The sequence below is a fragment of the Pseudophryne corroboree genome, chromosome 7 (genome assembly GCF_028390025.1).
Source record: "Pseudophryne corroboree isolate aPseCor3 chromosome 7, aPseCor3.hap2, whole genome shotgun sequence".
Lineage (NCBI taxonomy): Eukaryota > Metazoa > Chordata > Amphibia > Anura > Myobatrachidae > Pseudophryne > Pseudophryne corroboree.
In genome coordinates this window covers 54,198,782-54,220,293 of record NC_086450.1, presented here as the reverse complement: position 1 = coordinate 54,220,293, position 21,512 = coordinate 54,198,782, and the positions used below count along the sequence as shown (strand labels likewise).

Sequence of the window (21,512 nt, the reverse complement as noted above, 5' to 3'; positions counted from 1 at the left end):
TCTCTCTTACCTGCTACTGCATTGGACTGGTTAACTGAGCTCCAGTGCCTGGAGGCGGGGCTATAGAGGAGAAGGTGCAGTGCATCCTGGGAATAGTCAAAGCTTTAGCCTGTTGGTGCATCGGATCAAGATTTAACTCTACGCCCTGATATTATTCCCTGTGTAATCCAGTGTACCTCGTAGAAAGAGATTTAACAATGGTAATTCTTACCATAAATCTCCTTTTACCATTGATGAGGGAGAAGTAGATGGTTTCCCTCCATCAATGGTTCAGTGCTACCGAATATTTTTTTTTCTTCCCTCAAAGGGTCAGAACACGGAGCCTAGCCCTGCTCCCCGACTCCCATGAAGCCACGGCCCGGACTCTGATTGGTCCGCTCTTCATTACACAGTAGTGTAGGGGTGACCATCGATGGGTAAATCCATTGATGTTTCGCTTACAGATGGTTTTACAGCATCGAGGTTATCAATTGATGGTACCATCAATGGTGACTATCAATAGATAACTCACCGATGGCCATCCCTATTCTCTCCTCAGGGAACAAGTGACGTGAACCCTGCCTCTCTAGTTCCCGCTCTCTTTGCGCTGCCCCTCAGATCATCCAGCTCCTCCAGTCACGGGGCTCACTATGCCTGCTCCATCACCACTGTGGCTCACATCTCCTGAGTTCCACTGCTCCCCAGCTGTCTCCTCTGATGTGACAGTGTATGGGGGGGATTGTTAACCCATATCATCCAACAGCCAATTTTTTACCAATGACGGAATCCCTGGTATTCCCAACGGTTGGTGGGTCCATGCCACCAACCAAGTGGGAATAGAACCTGTGACAAACAATGTGAGCCACCGGGCCCAAAGTGTGGCGACCGCAGCGAGCCCGCAAGGGGACTTACTGCCTCGCTGCTGGTATCCTGGCAGATGGAATGCCACTGTTGGTATACTAGCAGCCGGCATCCCGTCTGCTGGTAAAACCTACTGTATCCCTGTTTAGCATTTGACTAGAAAAACATGACTTCTTCAGCTACAAATGATTGTTTATGTTATGAACTCCAAAACAGGGACAAAAACAGCTGAAAAATTTAATATTTTAACAGTTTTTAATCATTATTAATAAAATACAATTTTGGGCAAAAACAAAGTCAATATCAACACACAAAGATGGTTGTAGAACTAAAACCGTGCATATTTCTTTTGAAAACATTGCATCGCATAGAAAGAACAAATTAGTCATTCAATTTAATTAGCATTACTCAGACATGGCAGATAAAACCTAGTATCTCTTGAGCTAGTGTGCAGACTCCAGTCTTCCTGTATTTCAGGGTGGAGTCATGACCTATCCCAAGATGGGCACTGAGATCACTACTGAGCATGTGTGTTAGAGCAAATGCCTCTCGCTTATGTAGCTCCAGAGAGACCAGTGATTGCCTGCAATACACAATGATTCCAGTGATCCTGCACCACTACCCAATACCTATATACACTCACCGGCTGGTGAGCGCTATGTCACCCTTCTCCACTAAAGCTCTGCTAAATGAGAACCAGTGTGTAACAATGAGCCTAATTCAGAGTTGATCGCAGCAGCAAATTTGTTAGCAGTTGGGCAAAACCATGTGCACTGCAGGTGGGGCAGATGTAACATGTGCAGAGAGAGTTAGAGTTGGGTGGGGTGTGTTCAAACTGAAATCTAAATTGTAGTGTAAAAATAAAGCAGCCAGTATTTACCCTGCACAGAAACAAAATAATCCACCCAAATCTAACTCTCTCTGCACATGTTATATCTGTCCCCCTCAGGAGCTAATTGAGCGGAATTCAATTAGCCGCTGTAATTTACCGCAGCTAATTGATCCAAGGGGGCCTATTCAATAAGCAGATATATGTGGAAGTATCACAGATTTTGTCTCACCTGCCTGGAAACAGGAGGAAAACAAATCTGTGCTAACGTACCTGGTTTCACTGCCACCAGGGTCGAACTGGCCCACAGGGGTACCAGGGAAACCACCGGTAGGCCCCACTGCCTGAGTGCCCACTCCTTCCTCTACGGGATCAGGCTCCAGACTGTGCACTTGTATTATACATGGTAGATATGTTGCATTACACTGCACTAGACTATTGTGTATTTCAAGCCTCTGTGGAGGCTGGCCACACCCCCTTTGTAGGCTGGTCACACCCTTAAGTATGGGCCCCTATCACAGCATTCCCCCGGTGGGCCCTTCATGCCGCAGTCCTACACTGACTGCTACTATCGCTAAAACACATGGATTCGGGAACTTATCCTGTGTGATTTCTCGTGAAGAAGGGTAATTCAATTACACTGAAAGAAAATTGCACAAAGAAGGGAATTTACAGTGAATTTTACCACAAAAACGGATGGTGGATAATTGAATTCCCCCTGAGAATGTTACAGTAACATTTGGCTAATTTATAAGACTAAATGCATATTTATATAAGACAAATGTCACCACTAGCGTTGACAATTAAAGTGCTACGTACTTAGATTGATTAACTTAGCATTAGGCTGCAGGGGGAGGGTTAGGGTTAGGCTGCGGGGAGAGGGGCATTTATAACCCAACCCATTTAAAGTGTCATGTGACCAGACTATGGTGATAATGAATAAAGATGTATCACTTTATTAGTCCACTGGGGTAGAAAAGAATTGATGGTCATTAATGTGTCTTATGTGGCCACTGTGTTAATGCTTACAAGCCAGGATGCAATAGTGTTTAATTTGGGCGTTCATCACAGCAGAATCAGCCTTTTTCCCCAGTATGTCTCGGAACCTACAAGAATAGAGTGTATTCAGCAAAGTACTGCAATACAAACTAACACATTTATTAAGTAAATTAAAATTTATACAATTCAAACTTGTAGCATTTGCATTATACTTTAAGATGAATGGCTGCACAAACATTTTAAAAAACAGAAGCTTATTTAGAAAGTTATTTAGTGCATCACATGCTTACCATTAATGTTAGGGAAATAATGTTCTGTGCTGCAGTCGATTTTCAAGGTACCCAAACTATTCAAGCTACTTTGCACACTTACTGTACAGTAGGTTGATGTCTAGACTATGGAGATGTCTCTCAGTAGAGAGGTTGTCGTTTGACAATGAAGCTCAGTTTATATTCTAGAGATGTACTGTCGTTTCTTCAGAAATCCGAATCAACCCGAAGTTTGCAGATCTGACCCAAGTCCCAGGTGTGATCTCCTGAGGAGAACCAATCCAAACCGAGACCCCGGTACCGATCTTCCGCGGTTTGGAATTCGGATTTTAAATTTTAATTTTGGGTTTTGGATTGCAAAAATAACATGATTTTAGTTGTTTTATTCATTTTCAAGAAATAAAAAAAATTAATAAAATTTTAAATACGAATTCCTAACCAAAGCACTTGAGGGTGATGATTTTGAAAACTAAAACCAAATCACGAGGATGACATTAGCACAAAAACCAAAACACAACACTGCGCACCTCTGTAGCTTATTCACTGAATTGGTTGGACCCTTCACAGTTATCAATTCTGTTCTTGGAAATTCCTGTATACTTTGGGCCTGATTCATGTTTGTACAGTAAGTAAAGCAAATTATTAAGCAACTGGGCAATAACATGTTGCACTGCAGTTGGGGCAGATGTAACATGCAGAGAGATATAGATTGTGGTGAGATATGTTTATTCTGTGCATGATAAATACTAGCTGCTTTATGTTTAAAGTGTTTGAACACACCCCGCCCAAATTTAAATCTCTCTGCACATGTTACATCTGCCCAATCTGCAGTGCAACATGGCTTTGCCCAGTTGCTGGATAATTTGCTCTACTTACGAACAGGAACCAGGCCCTTTGTTTTGCTTTGTAAGGATATGGTTTCTAGATTAAGTTTCCACTAGACTAGACTACAACTTTAGGCATCAAGTATAACCATTCGGAGACTAGACTTTGCCAGGCACCCAGTCCCATCTGACATTGGGAGTTGGTAACAACCATCTATTTTGTTTAGATCAGGGCTGGCCAAACCGGTCCTCGAGATCTACCAACAGATCATGTTTTCCAGGCCTCCTGGAGACCTGTAGAATTGTCAGTTAGGAATGAATGCAGCACATCTTAATTAGTAATGACTACACCTGTGCACCAGCTAGGTGTTCTGGAAAATGTGTACTGTTGGTAGATCTCGAGGACTGGTTTGGCCAGCCCTGGTATAGAGGCTATGGGACCTTCTTCCATTTATTACTATCTTTGGTATTGTTGATATTTCATATTTAAAGGCAGGGTCATTTCTAGGGCCAGGTGAGCCGTGCAATCACATAGGGTGCACGCAGTCATTGTCTCCAGACTGCGTGTCAGTGTCCAATGCGGTCGGGCCGTCCACATGGAATATTGTTGAAAATGACTCTTCTGACGTGGCAATTACCTCTACTGGTTCTACTGGTCCTCTAGCATAATTAACAACTCAATGACATTTCCCAGCTAGAGAAAGGTGCAAGATGACTGGAAGCCACAATGGTGCAGATTGCAGGTACTGCAGGTACTTTCAGCATTAACACTTTCAGCATTCGTCTATACCCCGGTACATACACCAAGTACAGTACATGTGAGCTCACTATCTGCGTACACTCGCTCCTAACAATACTCCACATGCTGACGGCGTGTTGACCCAAGTAGTCTTCTGACCCAAATCCATCACCCAAATTGTTTGCATTCAGTATCTATCAATGAATGAGCAGGCTCCCTTACTGGAGATTGCTGGTGATCTACAGTAATAACATATACAGAGCCGAATTATCCTTGGGGCGACAAGGGCGGCCATCCCGGGGCCCCCACCCATTAGGGGCCCCCACAAACTGCTTTATAAATCGGAGCAGTCTCCCTCAGTAGCCTCCTCAGTGGCTGCTGACAGAGACTGCTCCGATTTAAAACACTGTCTGCGGGGGCCCCTAACGTGTGACTCAGTAACGCACGCTGGTGGCTCAGTCAGTGTCTCGCGGGATTTCACTTCACTACCCTGCGAGACACTGACTGAGCCACCGGCGCGCGCTGCTGTAAAGCTGCTGCTCCGTATGTGGGTGAGTATGTGTGTGTGTCATTGTGTGCGTCAGTGAGTGTGTGTGTGTATGTATGTGAGTGTGAGTGTGCGAGTGCCCGCTGACCTGTCCGCGCACGGGGGGGGGGGTTCTTTGGCCGCAATTTTTAGTGGTGGTGGTCCCCACATGTTCGTTGCCCGGGGCCCCCACCAGCCTTAATCCGGCCCTGAACGTATGACTGCGCTGGAGAATTATTTCAGTACCACTATACAGCAGTTCGCAGGTTGCACACTGAGGAAAGGTGTATCAAAGCTTGGAAATAGGAAAGGCAGAGAAGTTGCACATGACAACTAATCAACGTCTAGCTATTATGTTATAGAATGTACTAGATAAATGATAGCCAGAGGCTGATTGGTTGATGTGGACAACTTCTTCTATTGCCCTCTTTAGAAAGTTTGATACATACAGTATATGGTATAAAAACACTAGTTCTGGATAGTATTGCCATTAGCGCCATTCACTATATAGATATAGAAGTACCCAAGCTGTACGGTATCCGGTCTTTAGGTAGACCTCACCTAGGTCGACAGTCATTAGGTCGACCACTATTGGTCAACAAGCTTTAGGGGCAAGGTCTTTATGTCGACATGGTCGCTAGGTCGACATGGCAAAGATCGACACGTGAATAGGGCGACATGAGTTTTTCACTTTTTTTATTTTTTGAACTTTTTCATACTTTACGATCCACATGGACTACGATTGGGAATAGTAACCTGTGCCGAGTGCCGCGGTAGCGGAGTGAGGCACTTGCCCAAATCATGGTGAGCAAAGCGAGCCATGCGAGGGGACACGGTGCACTAATTGGGGTTCCCGGTCACTTTATGAAGAAAACGACACCTAAAAAATGTAAAAACTTAAGTCAACCTTTTTCCATGTCGACCTAATGACCATGTCGACATAATGACTATGTTGACCTATTTACAGTGTCGACCTAGTCACGGTCGACCAATAGTGGACGACCTAATGACTGTCGACCTAGTTACTGTCGACCCAATGATCCACACCCGGCTGTACATTGTCCTCACACGCCATACCTTGTACAGTACCACCCACAGCTTTTTATTTCTTAGCACCAACAATAATAAACAGCCAAAGCAGTGTGATATTAAGCTGCATTACCACCGAGGTACCACCACTTACTTCTGCTCAGTTGTTACCAAGAATTCTGTTGCTCCAGCTGGATCTATTTCCGCAAATACCTGGTACATGTAAATCGCCTGTATATAGCCCATAATGTCTGACATGGGCATCTGAACCGTGAATGGTATGTCAGTGATCCTGTAATATAAGAAGGGAAGGTATGCAATGGGTTACTGATGAGAAGGCGGAACATATACAGTTTTTGAATAATAAACTGATTGTAAGAGTGAGCAAGATTTCTAATGAATATCCAATTTCATATGCAGTGGCATAACTACAGCCCCGGGATCTGTCCAACACTTAGACGTGATGCCCATGTTAGCCGTTAAGCAACTTGTCACTCACCTTGAGCGTTTTCACATTTTGCTTTCTTACAACATGGAACCGGGACGGATTTAACTGAAATGTATTCCCACTTACCCAAACAAGGTATGTAATAATGTGGCAAGAAATGCAACGACAAAAAAATACAGCAAAAAAGGAAAATAAGTGATTGCATTAGATTTTCACCCTCTTGCTATATTCATACTAGATTTCCACTAAAGTAACCAACTTTTTTCACACGTCACATAACTAGGGTTCCACCTGCAGTAAGGTGTGTCACATGACTGCAGTATAAAACCACCTCTCTCTCCGGCCCAACTCGCACAAAATAGTACTTCCTGCTTCTAGCCGGCTCCCATGCACAATAAGACTCGCCTCTAGTCTCCAAACCTTTAAACACTACCTGAAAACTCACCTCTTCAGACAAGCCTATCAAATTCCAAACCCATCCACATAACCTTCAGTGCTTCCCTATCTAATTACATCCTCTCTGTACAGTATACATAACATCACATTTCTTATCTTTCTTTACTCTCACACCCTCCTGACACTTGGCCAACATTGTTGGGTGATCATATCATACAACCCATTAAGAACCTAGCGATCTGGTGGACCATTATGCAATAGGTAGCATCTATCCCTGTGTATCAATGCCTATTTCCCTATAGATTGTAAGCTTGCGAGCAGGGCCTTCCTACCTCTATGTCTGTCTGTTTTTACCCAGTTTTGTTCTATTACTGTTGTTCTAATTGTAAAGCGCAACAGAATATGCTGCGCTATATAAGAAACTGTTAATAAATAAATAATTTTACATAAAGCCCCAATAGTGAAGACAAAGAAATATTCAAGATCCAGGTCAAGGTCATTGAGAAGTTCCAATCAGGAAAAATGTACAAGAATATTTTCAAGGCATTGAATATACTACAAAGCACATTTATGTCCATGGCAACAACAAAAAAAATGTATAAAATTGTGAACCTGCCTAGAACAGGGTGTCCTCCAATCCTGAGTGTCAAGTTGTAGTAAGGAAGGAAAACAAGAGCCCAATGGCAATGCTAAATGAGTTACCATCTTACATGATTGGGTGAAACTGTGCATGGGACAACAATAGCACATAAGCTTCATATACCTGGATGTATGGGAGGGTGGCATGAAGGGAGCCCACGATTACTCAAACACATGCAGTATCAAAGCCCAGCTACAGTTTTCCCAATGACTTGCGGGAAATATGAACATGGAGAGGAGGATTCTGGGGTCTGATGAGAACCAAAATTGGACTTTTTAGCCACAATGCTCAGCACTATGAGCTGGCGTCTATATATAGTTAGTTAAAAGTAGAGCTGTACGGTTCTGTTTTCCTGAAATATGAACACCCCTAAACTTAGGGGTTCCGAGTTGATGGGCATCCAAGTTCCCAGTTCTGAATCACTTTGTGGATCCAAATGGAATTTTGTGTATCCGAACCAAACCAGAAACTTAACCAGATCCCCCAAGGAGATCCGATATGAACCTAGTGCTGTTTTGAATCTTTCGGCGGTTGACATTGACATTGTGGATGACCCTTGTGGTTTTTCCAATTTAGCGGTTCCCACCATAGAAGTGAATGTATGGTCAAACTGTGATAGACAGAGCCTGGGAAGACCAAAGCCAATAAGGAAGCTGTTGCTATGGCAGTGGCTCCTGATTGGCTGCCAGGTCCCTTTAGTAATATTAGTCACGTGGCGGCCGGCAGTCACGCAGTAAAAATGTTTATGATCACACAAACACTTATACATGTCCGTTTTGGATCGAATTCATGTTGTTTTTGTTTTGTTTTTTAATCCCTGGGATGCCTACATGGAATGAGGAGGACCAATCTACACTGGATTAGGTGAGAATGGATTTTTAGTTTTACAGGTACCCTATGGATTTCTGCTTGGACAAGGGGACTGAATCGCTATGAGGGATGGTAGGTAAGTCTATGCAAGTGATAGTGTATGTGTATGTATTAGTATGCTTTATTAAAGTTATACTATCACCGTGTGTGCTGTGGTTATTGTAACATTTAATTTACAGTAGAACTACAGGTAACAGCGGGCCCTTTAATGCTCCTCAAGCTGGTACTTGTGGTTCTCTAAGTACCAGCATATGTGGGAGGCTTGCAGGGACCTTTATTTATTCAGATTTTTACACAATGGCTATCAGCCCGGCACCCACCACACAGGGGTGTTGGGGACAGCCCTGAGCGTTAGCCTCTCCATATAACAGCAATGTGAAACACAATATTACCATAAGCACTAGCAGCCAGTATGCCCAGCAGCAGCAGCAGGTTAGAAGCTGTACCTTCTCCCTGCCATTTCACTTTCACTTTCCCCTCCCACAAGGATGCGCACACAGAGAGAACCAAAGCAGAGCTCATTGTGCAGGGAGCTATTGCGGTTCAGTTTTCACTTTGAGCTCTGTGGTAGGTTGGCTGGTCCCTGGGGAGGGACCAACCACTGTATAGCAATGTCAGAGAGGTTAGCCCGGATATGTGTAATACCCAGCTTCTCACTGCCCTGGCTGCTGCTGGGTTACTGCTGCTAGTCGCCATGTGGTATGGCAAGGCTAATAAGGAGAGCCAGCATTCCGGTGGGCCAATCTGCCCCTGCTTACACATAAAAAAAAAAAATTTTAATTACTCACCATGCCTTGTCTTTTAGTGGCACAGCTTCATATATTTTTTGGTATTGACATAGCATGTGCTGTGTATACTTGGAAGAATGCTTGAATAAAATATTCCATACCTGCAAAAATGTGTTAAAAAGAAATAAGTAAAAAAAAATGTCTAGGTATGAAGATTCAAATTAAGTGGTGTTGTTGGCCTTAACAAACCGCTAGATTCTGTCTTTCATTTTCTCGGATGCAATAGAGAAATAATAATTAGATTCTAATTGGTTGTCATGGGCAACTTTTCATGTTTAGAAGCTTTAGTAAATCTACACCCAAGTGTCTGTTCCGTGTACCAATGTAAGCCACTGGTATATTTATTAATGATAAGTTATATAGTGGCAGGCTATTCTGTAGCGCTTTACAGTTGCGAACAAACACAAGAATAAATAATATCAATAATTTACCAAAAGAGAGAAATGTAAAAGGGACCTACACATTATCATACAAGCTATAATCCATCAAAAACAGGCAAAGATAGCCAGTGACTGTCCATCACACCTTCTACATTTGAGGACTACAATTCAGCCTTCATGTCAGTGTTAGTGACAGTTTCTGGAATTTTAGTTCTTAAGGGGAGATGTATTATTCCTTGTAGAGTAATAAAGTGGAAAGTGATAAAGTAACAGCCAATCAGTTCCTAACTGCCCTGTTACAGGCTGTTTTTGAAAAGTGACAGTCAGAAGCAGATTGGTTGTTAGTTTATAACTCTCTAAGAGGCCAATTTATCACAATTCATATCTGAGGATGCAGATGTGATGTGATAAAATCGACCCAATCCGCAATGCAATGATTGATTATATATCACATGGATGTTTCAATTATCGAATGCAGGGACAGAGCTTGCGAGAAAGCTCTGTCCCTGTGATGGCACTCTGCAGCCTTTTTGGGGTATTTTTTGTGACATTGCCCCTTATGATGCCGACTCTGGGCACACCCCCATTGCGAATAACTACCGCCTCGCAACATCCTCACCTCTACTTATACTCACCAGACACAGGGACCAGTGATTGGAGGTCTGCCATCCTTCGGATTCTCTTCCTGCTGTGTCCCCCAGTGCTCCAAAGTGAGCTGCCGCTTTGCAACATTACTTCACTGCATCAGGGTCACAGCGGCAGCACGAGGATCCAATGACCGGCAGCCCTCATCGGAGCACCTATCACTGGTCCCTGGGTCTGGGAAGTATGATTTTTTTTTTCTTTACATAGATCAGCCAGTGCGTCCATTGAACACACATAGCTGATCACACTGGCAATGTGCCTGAACAGCTTTCTATCAGCTGGCAGAGAACGCTAGGCGTACGCAAGTTGATTGACAGGAAGCAATTGTTTGGGGGTGGTAACTGGACATTTTCTGGGCGTGTCAGGCCCCGGTCAGACTGTTTCTATTGCACTGTAGGAATAAGTCTTGGGCTACGCACAGACTGCACAGACTAGAAAAATCATTTGATAGTGATTTGCAGATGTCCACTGTCTGGCGCAGTTTTCGTGCGGCGTATGCACGCATTTGCAGACTTGCACAGGGCGGGTTTTCACTCTCTATAGGGGGCACCCGCACTGCATAGTGGGAGCGGCACTTAGATGCTAGAGGTCATAATTGACCTCTAGTGTCTATGCGGTGCTATGGGAGAGATGTCATGACGTCTCTCCCATAGATCCGAGGAGCGGCCCCGGCAGCCGGAAACGGAGGGCAGCAGCGGTCAGGAAGCAGGAGCGGGGATTGTAAGTATTCATTTATTTTTATTTAGTTTTTTAGTTTTTTTTGCTAGCGGCGCAACTAGGGGGCACAACTCTACAGGGGGCACAGTACTGGGGGCACAACTCTACAGGGGGCACAGTACTGGGGCAATACTACTGTAAGCACAGCTACAGGGGGTACAGTACTGGGGGCACAACTACTGAGGGCACAGCTACAGGGGGCATAACTGACCATGCACCTTCTCCATGAAGCCACGCCTCTATTTTTTCATCCTGGGCGCCACAAGGTCTAGATCCGGCCCTGACGGTGAGATATTGTCTATGCCCAAATTTGACTATGCGATTTCCCTTGAACTCCCCCAGAGCCCAGAAGCACCGATATTGTCTATACACACGGCGAGATTTTGGCTATGTGCGATTTTGGCTATGGGACACTTTGTACTAGATAGTTAAGAATGGCTTGTCTGCACAGTCTATTTGTTTTTTTGCGATACGATCCCGCCGGAGTGCGCATCGGTATTGCATCATCTGATTGACAAGCAGAGGCGATCCAGGGGCGGGAGGGGGGCTGCCAATGGAGGCGTGTCCGGACAGTTGGGAGGGTGGGCCGCGGTGGCTGCGTGACGTCACACGCAGCTGCTGCGACCTGGGATATGGTGGGTAGCGGCCTGCCAGCACACAGGAGCTGCGCTGGAGGGAGCTACTCACCATGTGCAAAAGCATCGCCGCTGTGCAATGCTTTTGCACCTGTGCGGCGGGTAGGGCCTGACATGCGGGGCGGACTAGCCTAGTGCTGGGCGTCCCCCGCATGTCAGAGTAAATGATCATAGATGTGCTAAATTTAGCACATCTACGATCAGATCTGAATGACCCCCATGGTGCTTACTTTTTTTGCGATTTTGACTATATAGTCAAAATCGTAAGAATACATTGCACCGTGTGTAGGCACCTTTAGAGTGGATAAAAAACTATAAATAAATAGAAACCAACATCAGTAAAACATACATGAATAATGGACAGTAGCTCTGAATAGACCACCTGTAAGAGTATTCATAAATGAGGATTAATGGACAATGCATTTTACTTAACTTATGTCTAATTTTCAATCAGTTTATTTTTGAGGTACTGCCTTACCTCTGCCATTAGTGCTGTAAGTTCTCCTGACAGATCACCATACTCAATTTCAGTGGATGGATAGTAAGCATGAATAGCAAGGCAGCCGTTGTATTTGATCACTCTAGTTGCTTCATGAACAAATTTGTCAACCTCGAACCAATGAGCAGCGAGACCAGCATTCACCAGGTCCACAGAGGCATCTTTCAGTGGTAAGTTCTCAGCTTGTCCTACCCTAGAAAGGACTTGTGATGTCATCGATGCAGTCTAGATTTGTTATAGTTTGTGATATCTGGATGGTTGAATGTTTGTATGATACTCACACGTAGGACACATTCTTTGCTAAAGTGTATTGTCTGGCCAAATTTATTTGAGATTCACTGGTGTCTATTCCCAGAACCTTCTTGAAGTGAGGAGCTAGAGGCAAAGTGTACCGGCCTGTCCCACAGCCAACATCCAGCGCCATTTCAGGAGACTTTCCTTTCTGCTAAGGAGAGTGAATGAATACACTTAGGGGGTCATTCCGAGTTGTTCGCTCACTAGAAGTTTTTAGCAGCCATGCAAACGCATTGTCGCCGCCCACCGGGGAGTGTATTTTCGCTTTGCAGAAGTGCGAACGCCTGTGCAGCAGAACGCTTGCAAAAACATTTTGTGCAAAACAAGACCAGCCCTGGACTTACTCTTCGTGTGCGTTGATTCTAACGTTGAAGGGATGGCTTTTGATGTCACACACCCGCCCAGCCACGCCTGCGTTTTCCCTGGCACGTCTGTGTTTTTACAAACACTCCCAGAAAACGGTCAGTTGACACCCAGAAACGCCCCCTTCCTGTCAAAACTACAATTCTCTTTGTACCCGTACGTCGCGCGTGTGCATTGCGGTGCATACGCATGCGCAGATTAGCCGATTTTTACACTGATCGCTACGCAGCGAACAACGGCAGCTAGTGATCAACTCGGAATGACCCCCTTAGTGCATATGTGTTGCTTTCAATATGTTATTGTTATCCTTTACTTATATGGTACCACAAGGGGTCCGCAGTGACTTACACAGTGCATAATCATAAACAGAATAAACAAAAACAGAAAAAAGAGGCAAAACATTGTAGAACATGGACTGTAAGGTCCTAGGGGGTTATTCCGACCTGATCGCATGACACCCATAGCGGGACATTTACTAAACAGTGATAAGAGCGGAGAAGTGAGCAAGTGGAGAAGTTGCCCCATCAACTCACTTCTCCACTCTTATCACTGCTTAGTAAATGTCCCCCATAGAGTGGGAATAGAACCTGTGGTGAGCGCAGCTGAGGGGTATGTAATAAACCTCCTCTTTCAAAACAAAAATAGTAATCGGTAAGGGTGATTTACCTTACTGCAAGTTAAAGCTTGTGAATATTTTTACTCTTAATATCAGTCAACCATTGAATATATCACAGTATTGTGTCAATCATGTGTGGATGACATGTGTCCTCATAAATTGTGGACGAGAAATAATAATTTATTATGGTGTCTGTGTAAACCGGAGACACTGATGTCTAGTGGTACCATTTAAAGTAATTGAAAGGCATTGCCCAGTTCTCACAAATTATGCATTTCATAATATATACACCTTACTGACACATTTAGGGTGGTATTCAATTAGTACTAGTCAAAAAAACTTCATTTTCCGCAGTTATTAGGGCAAATGATTCTCCCTATTCAATTGCAGGGACATTTTTTTCGACAAGTCGAAGTTCTCGGCAGGAGCGAAAAACACGTGGATCGGAGAATCCCAATGTCACTGCAATGTTATATTAAAACACCAGTGCGGGGGAACTATGTGGGGAAAGCTGGTTTAAAGAACGCATGACACAACATCGCTCTGCCATCAGAATTGCCATCAGAGCTGCCATTAGTGAACATCAAGTAGCCAGACATTTCTGGAAGAGCAAGCATAGAATGGCAGATCTCTGGGTCTTAGTTGTTTCTTGTACTGTTAATGCGGCAGTACAGTACATAGGTTTCTCCATGCATCAGCACTTGCTAGATTGCCGACTTTCTCATTATACTGTTTATGTATTGTTTATGCACAGATTGCTACTTTTAAGTTTTAACATGAGATGTTTTTTTCCTCCTACAGTAGGTAATTTATGATAATGCAGAGCATGGTTTATTGTAGTGTATAACTGGCTCTTGTCAGGGAGAGGCAGTGGCCTATCTATAATGGATGCAGTGTGTGTGGGGCACGTGGGCCCCCGGGGTCTAGGAGGGCCCACACAGCACATCCTGCTGCCATTTTTTAAATAATCACCTCTTAAGAGTACCCCGCCGGTGACAGTGAGATCCGGTCTCTAGGTCGACAGTAAGTAGGTAGAACTATCTACGTCGACCACTATTAGTTGACAGTAACTAGGCCGGCAGGGTTTCTAGGTCGACAGATTCTCTAGGTCGACAGGTTCTAGGTCAACTGGTCAAAAGGCCGACATGAGTTCTTCAATGTTTTTTTCTTTTTGTGAACTTTTTCATACTTAACGATCAACGCGGATTATGATTGGGAATAATAACCTGTGCTGAGCACAGCGGTAGCAGAGCGAGGTACCTTGCCCGAAGCATGGGGAGTGAAGCGAGCCATGCAAGGGGACACAGTGCACTAATTGGGGTTCCCGGTCACTCTACAAAGGAAACTACACACAAAAAAAAAACCTCACGTCGACATTTGAACCTGTCGACCTAGAACCTGTCGACCTAGAGACCCTGTTGACCTAGAAAACCTGTCGACCTAGTTACTGTCGACCAAGAGTGGTCGACCTAGACACTGTCGACCTAGTTACTATCTACCTTCCATACCACACCCCTACCTTTCATACCACAGATGACAGTATCTCTCTACAAAATGATGCAGCACCCATTTTCCAGATATTTGCGCACATGCAGTAAGGAGTTCACTGTGAAAATTCCTGCCCTGCCATTTCACTAGAGATTGGCACATGCACAATAGAGTCTATGCTTCTCTAGTGTTCACACTCTGTTGCACTGATGGCACTGGCTACAGAGGAGGGGCGCGGACTTTATTACGCCCCTGGGGAGAGGGCATTGTCTCCACCGTTTACAGCTTTTGCATAGCCATTTTATTGTTGCACCTATCCTTTAATTCTTATTAGAGATGTGCACCAGAAATTTTTTGTGTTTTGTGTTTTGGTTTTGGATTCGGTTCCGCGGCCGTGTTTTGGATTCGGACGCATTTTGGCAAAACCTCCCTGAAAATTTTTTGTCGGATTCGGGTGTGTTTTGGATTCAAGTGTTTTTTTTCAAAAACCCCTCAAAAACAGCTTAAATCATAGAATTTGGGGGTACTTTTGATCCTATAGTATTATTAACCTCAATAACCACAATTTCCACTCATTTCTAGTCTATTCTGAACACCTCACACCTCACAATATTATTTTTAGTCCTAAAATTTGCACCGAGGTCGCTGGATGACTAAGCAAAGCGACCCAAGAGGGTGGCACAAACACCTGGCCCATCTAGGAGTGGCACTGCAGTGTCAGACAGGATGGCACTTAAAAAAATTGGCCCCAAACAGCACATGATGCAAAGAAAAGAGAAAAAGAGGTGCACTGTGGTCGCTGGACGGCTAAGCTAAGTGACACAAACACCTCAATATCACAGGAATTATTCGTTCTAATCAATGGTATTATTGGTCCAAATCACTGGAAGAAAATGACAAAATCACTGGAATTATTCGTTCTAATCAATGGTATTATTGGTCCAAATCACTGGAAGAAAATGACAAAATCACTGGAATTATTCGTTCTAATCAATGGTATTATTGGTCCAAATCACTGGAAGAAAATGGAATGGATGGATACTTGCAGTGACACAGAGCTGCAAGATACAGCAATGGCCTACTGTACACATCTATATACTGTTGGGTCACCAAAATGCTGCACTGTAATACTATATATACTGCTCACAAAAAAGCTGCACAGATATGGAATGGATACTTGCAGTGACACAGAGCTGCAAGATACAGCAATGGCCTACTGTACAACTATATACTGTTAGTCACCAAAATGCTGCATTGTAATACTATATATACTGCTCACAAAAATGTTGCACAGATATGGAATGGATACTTGCAGTGACACAGAGCTGCAAGATACAGCAATGGCCTACTGTACTGTAGTACTATAAGTATAATTAATTATATACTGGTGGTCCCCAGTCCCCACAATAAAGCACACTGAGCACAGATATTTGCAGCACACTGAGCACAGATATGGAGCGTTTTCAGGCAGAGAACGTATATATTTTAAGCACATTGAGCACAGATATTTGCAGCACCCTGAGCACAGATATTTGCAGCACACTGAGCACAGATTACGGAGCTTTTCAGGGAGAGAGAATGCAGCCACGTCCTCTCTGTTCAATCTCCAATGCACGAGTGAAAATGGCGGCGATGCGCGGCTCTTTATATAGAATACGAATCTTGCGAGAATCCGACAGCAGGATGATGACGCTCGGCCTCGTTCGGGTTAACCGAGCAAGGCGGGAAGATCCGAGGATGCCTCGGAACCTTGTTAAATGGGTGAAGTTCGGGGGGGGTTCGGATCTCGAGGAACCGAACCCGCTCATCTCTAATTCTTATACACCTTAGGCCACTTATTAATGACTCTTCAGCCTAGTTTTTTTTTTCTACACTGTATTTAAATTAGAGATGTGCAGCGAGCACTTTTCGTGTTTTATGTTTTGATTTTGGTTCTAATCCCCCGCTCGTGTTTAGGTTTTGGATTGGTTTTGCCAAAACCACCCTTTCGTGTTTTGGTTTTGGTTTTGGATCTGGATGATTTTTGAAAAAATATAAAAACAGCTAAAATCACAGAATTTTGGGGTATTTTTGATCCTACGGTATTATTCACCTCAATAACAATAATTTCCACTAATTTCTAGGGATGAGCGGGTTCGGTTCCTCAGAATCCGAACCCGCCCGAACTTCAGTTTTTTTTACACGGGGCCGAGCGACTCGGATCTTCCCGCCTTGCTCGGTTAACCCGAGCGCGCCCCGAACGTCATCATCCCGCTGTCGGATTCTCGCGAGGCTCGGATTCTATCGCGAGACTCGGATTCTATATAAGGAGCCGCGCGTCGCCGCCATTTTCACACGTGCATTGAGATTCATAGGGAGAGGACGTGGCTGGCGTCCTCTCCGTTTATAGAGAAGAGAGTGAGACAGTAGAGAGAGACACAGTAGTAATTTTGGGGAGCATTAGGAGGAGTACTAGTAGTTACTTGCTGAAGTGATAGATAGTGTGACTGTATTATCTGACTTGTGGGGGAGACACTGACAGTGGGGAGCAGTTAGAGTCTGAGAGCAGGACTCAGGAGTACATATAACGTACAGTGCACACTTTTGCTGCCAGAGTGCCACACTGCCATTGTGACCACACTGACCACCAGTATAATATATATTGTGATTGTCTGCTTAGGAGTACTACTTGCAAGTAGAGATGAGCGCCGGAAATTTTTCGGGTTTTGTGTTTTGGTTTTGGGTTCGGTTCCGCGGCCGTGTTTTGGGTTCGACCGTGTTTTGGCAAAACTTAACCGAATTTTTTTTGTCGGATTCGGGTGTGTTTTGGATTCGGGTGTTTTTTTCCAAAAAACCTAAAAAACAGCTTAAATCATAGAATTTGGGGGTCATTTTGATCCCAAAGTATTATTAACCTCAAAAACCATCATTTCCACTCATTTTCAGTCTATTCTGAATACCTCATACCTCACAATATTATTTTTAGTCCTAAAATTTGCACCGAGGTCGCTGGATGACTAAGCTAAGCGACCCTAGTGGCCGACACAAACACCGGGCCCATCTAGGAGTGTCACTGTAGTGTCACGCAGGATGTCCCTTCCAAAAAACCCTCCCCAAACAGCACATGACGCAAAGAAAAAAAGAGGCGCAATGAGGTAGCTGTGTGAGTAAGATAAGCGACCCTAGTGGCCGACACAAACACCGGGCCCATCTAGGAGTGTCACTGCAGTGTCACGCAGGATGTCCCTTCCAAAAAACCCTCCCCAAACAGCACATGACGCAAAGAAAAATTAAAGAAAAAAGAGGTGCAAGATGGAATTGTCCTTGGGCCCTCCCACCCACCCTTATGTTGTATAAACAGGACATGCACACTTTAACCAACCCATCATTTCAGTGACAGGGTCTGCCACACGACTGTGACTGATATGACGGGTTGGTTTGGACCCCCACCAAAAAAGAAGCAATTAATCTCTCCTTGCACAAACTGGCTCTACAGAGGCAAGATGTCCACCTCATCATCATCCTCCGATATATCACCGTGTACATCCCCCTCCTCACAGATTATCAATTCGTCCCCACTGGAATCCACCATCTCAGCTCCCTGTGTACTTTGTGGAGGCAATTGCTGCTGGTCAATGTCTCCGCGGAGGAATTGATTATAATTCATTTTAATGAACATCATCTTCTCCACATTTTCTGGATGTAACCTCGTACGCCGATTGCTGACAAGGTGAGCGGCGGCACTAAACACTCTTTCGGAGTACACACTTGTGGGAGGGCAACTTAGGTAGAATAAAGCCAGTTTGTGCAAGGGCCTCCAAATTGCCTCTTTTTCCTGCCAGTATAAGTACGGACTGTGTGACGTGCCTACTTGGATGCGGTCACTCATATAATCCTCCACCATTCTTTCAATGTTGAGAGAATCATATGCAGTGACAGTAGACGACATGTCCGTAATCGTTGTCAGGTCCTTCAGTCCGGACCAGATGTCAGCATCAGCAGTCGCTCCAGACTGCCCTGCATCACCGCCAGCGGGTGGGCTTGGAATTCTGAGCCTTTTCCTCGCACCCCCAGTTGCGGGAGAATGTGAAGGAGGAGATGTTGACAGGTCGCGTTCCGCTTGACTTGACAATTTTGTCACCAGCAGGTCTTTCAACCCCAGCAGACTTGTGTCTGCCGGAAAGAGAGAACCAAGGTAGGCTTTAAATCTAGGATCGAGCACGGTGGCCAAAATGTAGTGCTCTGATTTCAACAGATTGACCACCCGTGAATCCTTGTTAAGCGAATTAAGGGCTCCATCCACAAGTCCCACATGCCTAGCGGAATCGCTCCGTGTTAGCTCCTCCTTCAATGTCTCCAGCTTCTTCTGCAAAAGCCTGATGAGGGGAATGACCTGACTCAGGCTGGCAGTGTCTGAACTGACTTCACGTGTAGCAAGTTCAAAGGGCATCAGAACCTTGCACAACGTTGAAATCATTCTCCACTGCACTTGAGACAGGTGCATTCCACCTCCTATATCGTGCTCAATTGTATAGGCTTGAATGGCCTTTTGCTGCTCCTCCAACCTCTGAAGCATATAGAGGGTTGAATTCCACCTCGTTACCACTTCTTGCTTCAGATGATGGCAGGGCAGGTTCAGTAGTTTTTGGTGGTTCTCCAGTCTTCTGTACGTGGTGCCTGTACGCCGAAAGTGTCCCGCAATTCTTCTGGCCACCGACAGCATCTCTTGCACGCCCCTGTCGTTTTTTAAAAAATTCTGCACCACCAAATTCAAGGTATGTGCAAAACATGGGACGTGCTGGAATTTGCCCATATTTAATGCACACACAATATTGCTGGCGTTGTCCGATGCCACAAATCCACAGGAGAGTCCAATTGGGGTAAGCCATTCCGCGATGATCTTCCTCAGTTGCCGTAAGAGGTTTTCAGCTGTGTGCGTATTCTGGAAAGCGGTGATACAAAGCGTAGCCTGCCTAGGAAAGAGTTGGCGTTTGCGAGATGCTGCTACTGGTGCCGCCGCTGCTGTTCTTGCGGCGGGAGTCCATACATCTACCCAGTGGGCTGTCACAGTCATATAGTCCTGACCCTGCCCTGCTCCACTTGTCCACATGTCCGTGGTTAAGTGGACATTGGGTACAACTGCATTTTTTAGGACACTGGTAAGTCTTTTTCTGACGTCCGTGTACATTCTCGGTATCGCCTGCCTAGAGAAGTGGAACCTAGATGGTATTTGGTAACGGGGGCACACTGCCTCAATAAATTGTCTAGTTCCCTGTGAACTAACGGCGGATACCGGACGCACGTCTAACACCAACATAGTTGTCAAGGCCTCAGTTATCCGTTTTGCAGCAGGATGACTGCTGTGATATTTCATCTTCCTCGCAAAGGACTGTTGGACAGTCAATTGCTTACTGAAAGTAGTAAAAGTGGGCTTACGACTTCCCCTCTGGGATGACCATCGACTCCCAGCAGCAACAACAGCAGCGCCAGCAGCAGTAGGCGTTACACGCAAGGATGCATCGGAGGAATCCCAGGCAGGAGAGGACTCGTCAGAATTGCCAGTGACATGGCCTGCAGGACTATTGGCATTCCTGGGGAGGGAGGAAATTGACACTGAGGGAGTTGGTGGGGTGGTTTGCGTGAGCTTGGTTACAAGAGGAAGGGATTTACTGGTCAGTGGACTGCTTCCGCTGTCGCCCCAAAGTTTTTGAACTTGTCACTGACTTATTATGAATGCGCTGCAGGTGACGTATAAGGGAGGATGTTCCGAGGTGGTTAACGTCCTTACCCCTACTTATTACAGCTTGACAAAGGCAACACACGGCTTGACACCTGTTGTCCGCTTTTCTGTTGAAATACCTCCACACTGAAGAGCTGATTTTTTTGGTATTTTCACCAGGCATGTCAACGGCCATATTCCTCCCACGGACAACAGGTGTCTCCCCGGGTGCCTGACTTAAACAAACCACCTCACCATCAGAATCCTCCTGGTCAATTTCCTCCCCAGCGCCAGCAACACCCATATCCTCCTCATCCTGGTGTACTTCAACACTGACATCTTCAATCTGACTATCAGGAACTGGACTGCGGGTGCTCCTTCCAGCACTTGCAGGGGGCGTGCAAATGGTGGAAGGCGCATGCTCTTCACGTCCAGTGTTGGGAAGGTCAGGCATCGCAACCGACACAATTGGACTCTCCTTGTGGATTTGGGATTTCGAAGAACGCACAGTTCTTTGCGGTGCTTTTGCCAGCTTGAGTCTTTTCAGTTTTCTAGCGAGAGGCTGAGTGCTTCCATCCTCATGTGAAGCTGAACCACTAGCCATGAACATAGGCCAGGGCCTCAGCCGTTCCTTGCCACTCCGTGTGGTAAATGGCATATTGGCAAGTTTACGCTTCTCCTCCGACAATTTTATTTTAGGTTTTGGAGTCCTTTTTTTACTGATATTTGGTGTTTTGGATTTGACATGCTCTGTACTATGACATTGGGCATCGGCCTTGGCAGACGACGTTGCTGGCATTTCATCGTCTCGGCCATGACTAGTGGCAGCAGCTTCAGCACGAGGTGGAAGTGGATCTTGATCTTTCCCTAATTTTGGAACCTCAACATTTTTGTTCTCCATATTTTAATAGGCACAACTAAAAGGCACCTCAGGTAAACAATGGAGATGGATGGATACTAGTATACAATTATGGATGGAC

General features: G+C 45.0%; 1 protein-coding gene across 4 annotated transcripts in view; it reads right to left on the bottom strand.

Moving 5' to 3' along the window:
• Positions 1-1,129: 1,129 nt before the first annotated feature.
• The window catches only part of LOC134943360 (uncharacterized), a 110,146-nt gene continuing 89,763 nt past the window's right edge, over positions 1,130-21,512 (bottom strand). For all 4 annotated transcript variants that reach the window (XM_063932248.1, XM_063932250.1, XM_063932249.1 and 1 more), the window contains 5 exons: positions 12,355-12,518; positions 12,053-12,266; positions 9,198-9,298; positions 6,210-6,347; positions 1,130-2,775 (listed from right to left, as the gene is read on the bottom strand). In XM_063932248.1, coding sequence (XP_063788318.1) covers positions 2,688-2,775; positions 6,210-6,347; positions 9,198-9,298; positions 12,053-12,266; positions 12,355-12,518 — 705 coding nt within the window. In that variant the 3' untranslated portion in view covers positions 1,130-2,687. The remainder of the gene's footprint in view (positions 2,776-6,209; positions 6,348-9,197; positions 9,299-12,052; positions 12,267-12,354; positions 12,519-21,512) is intronic.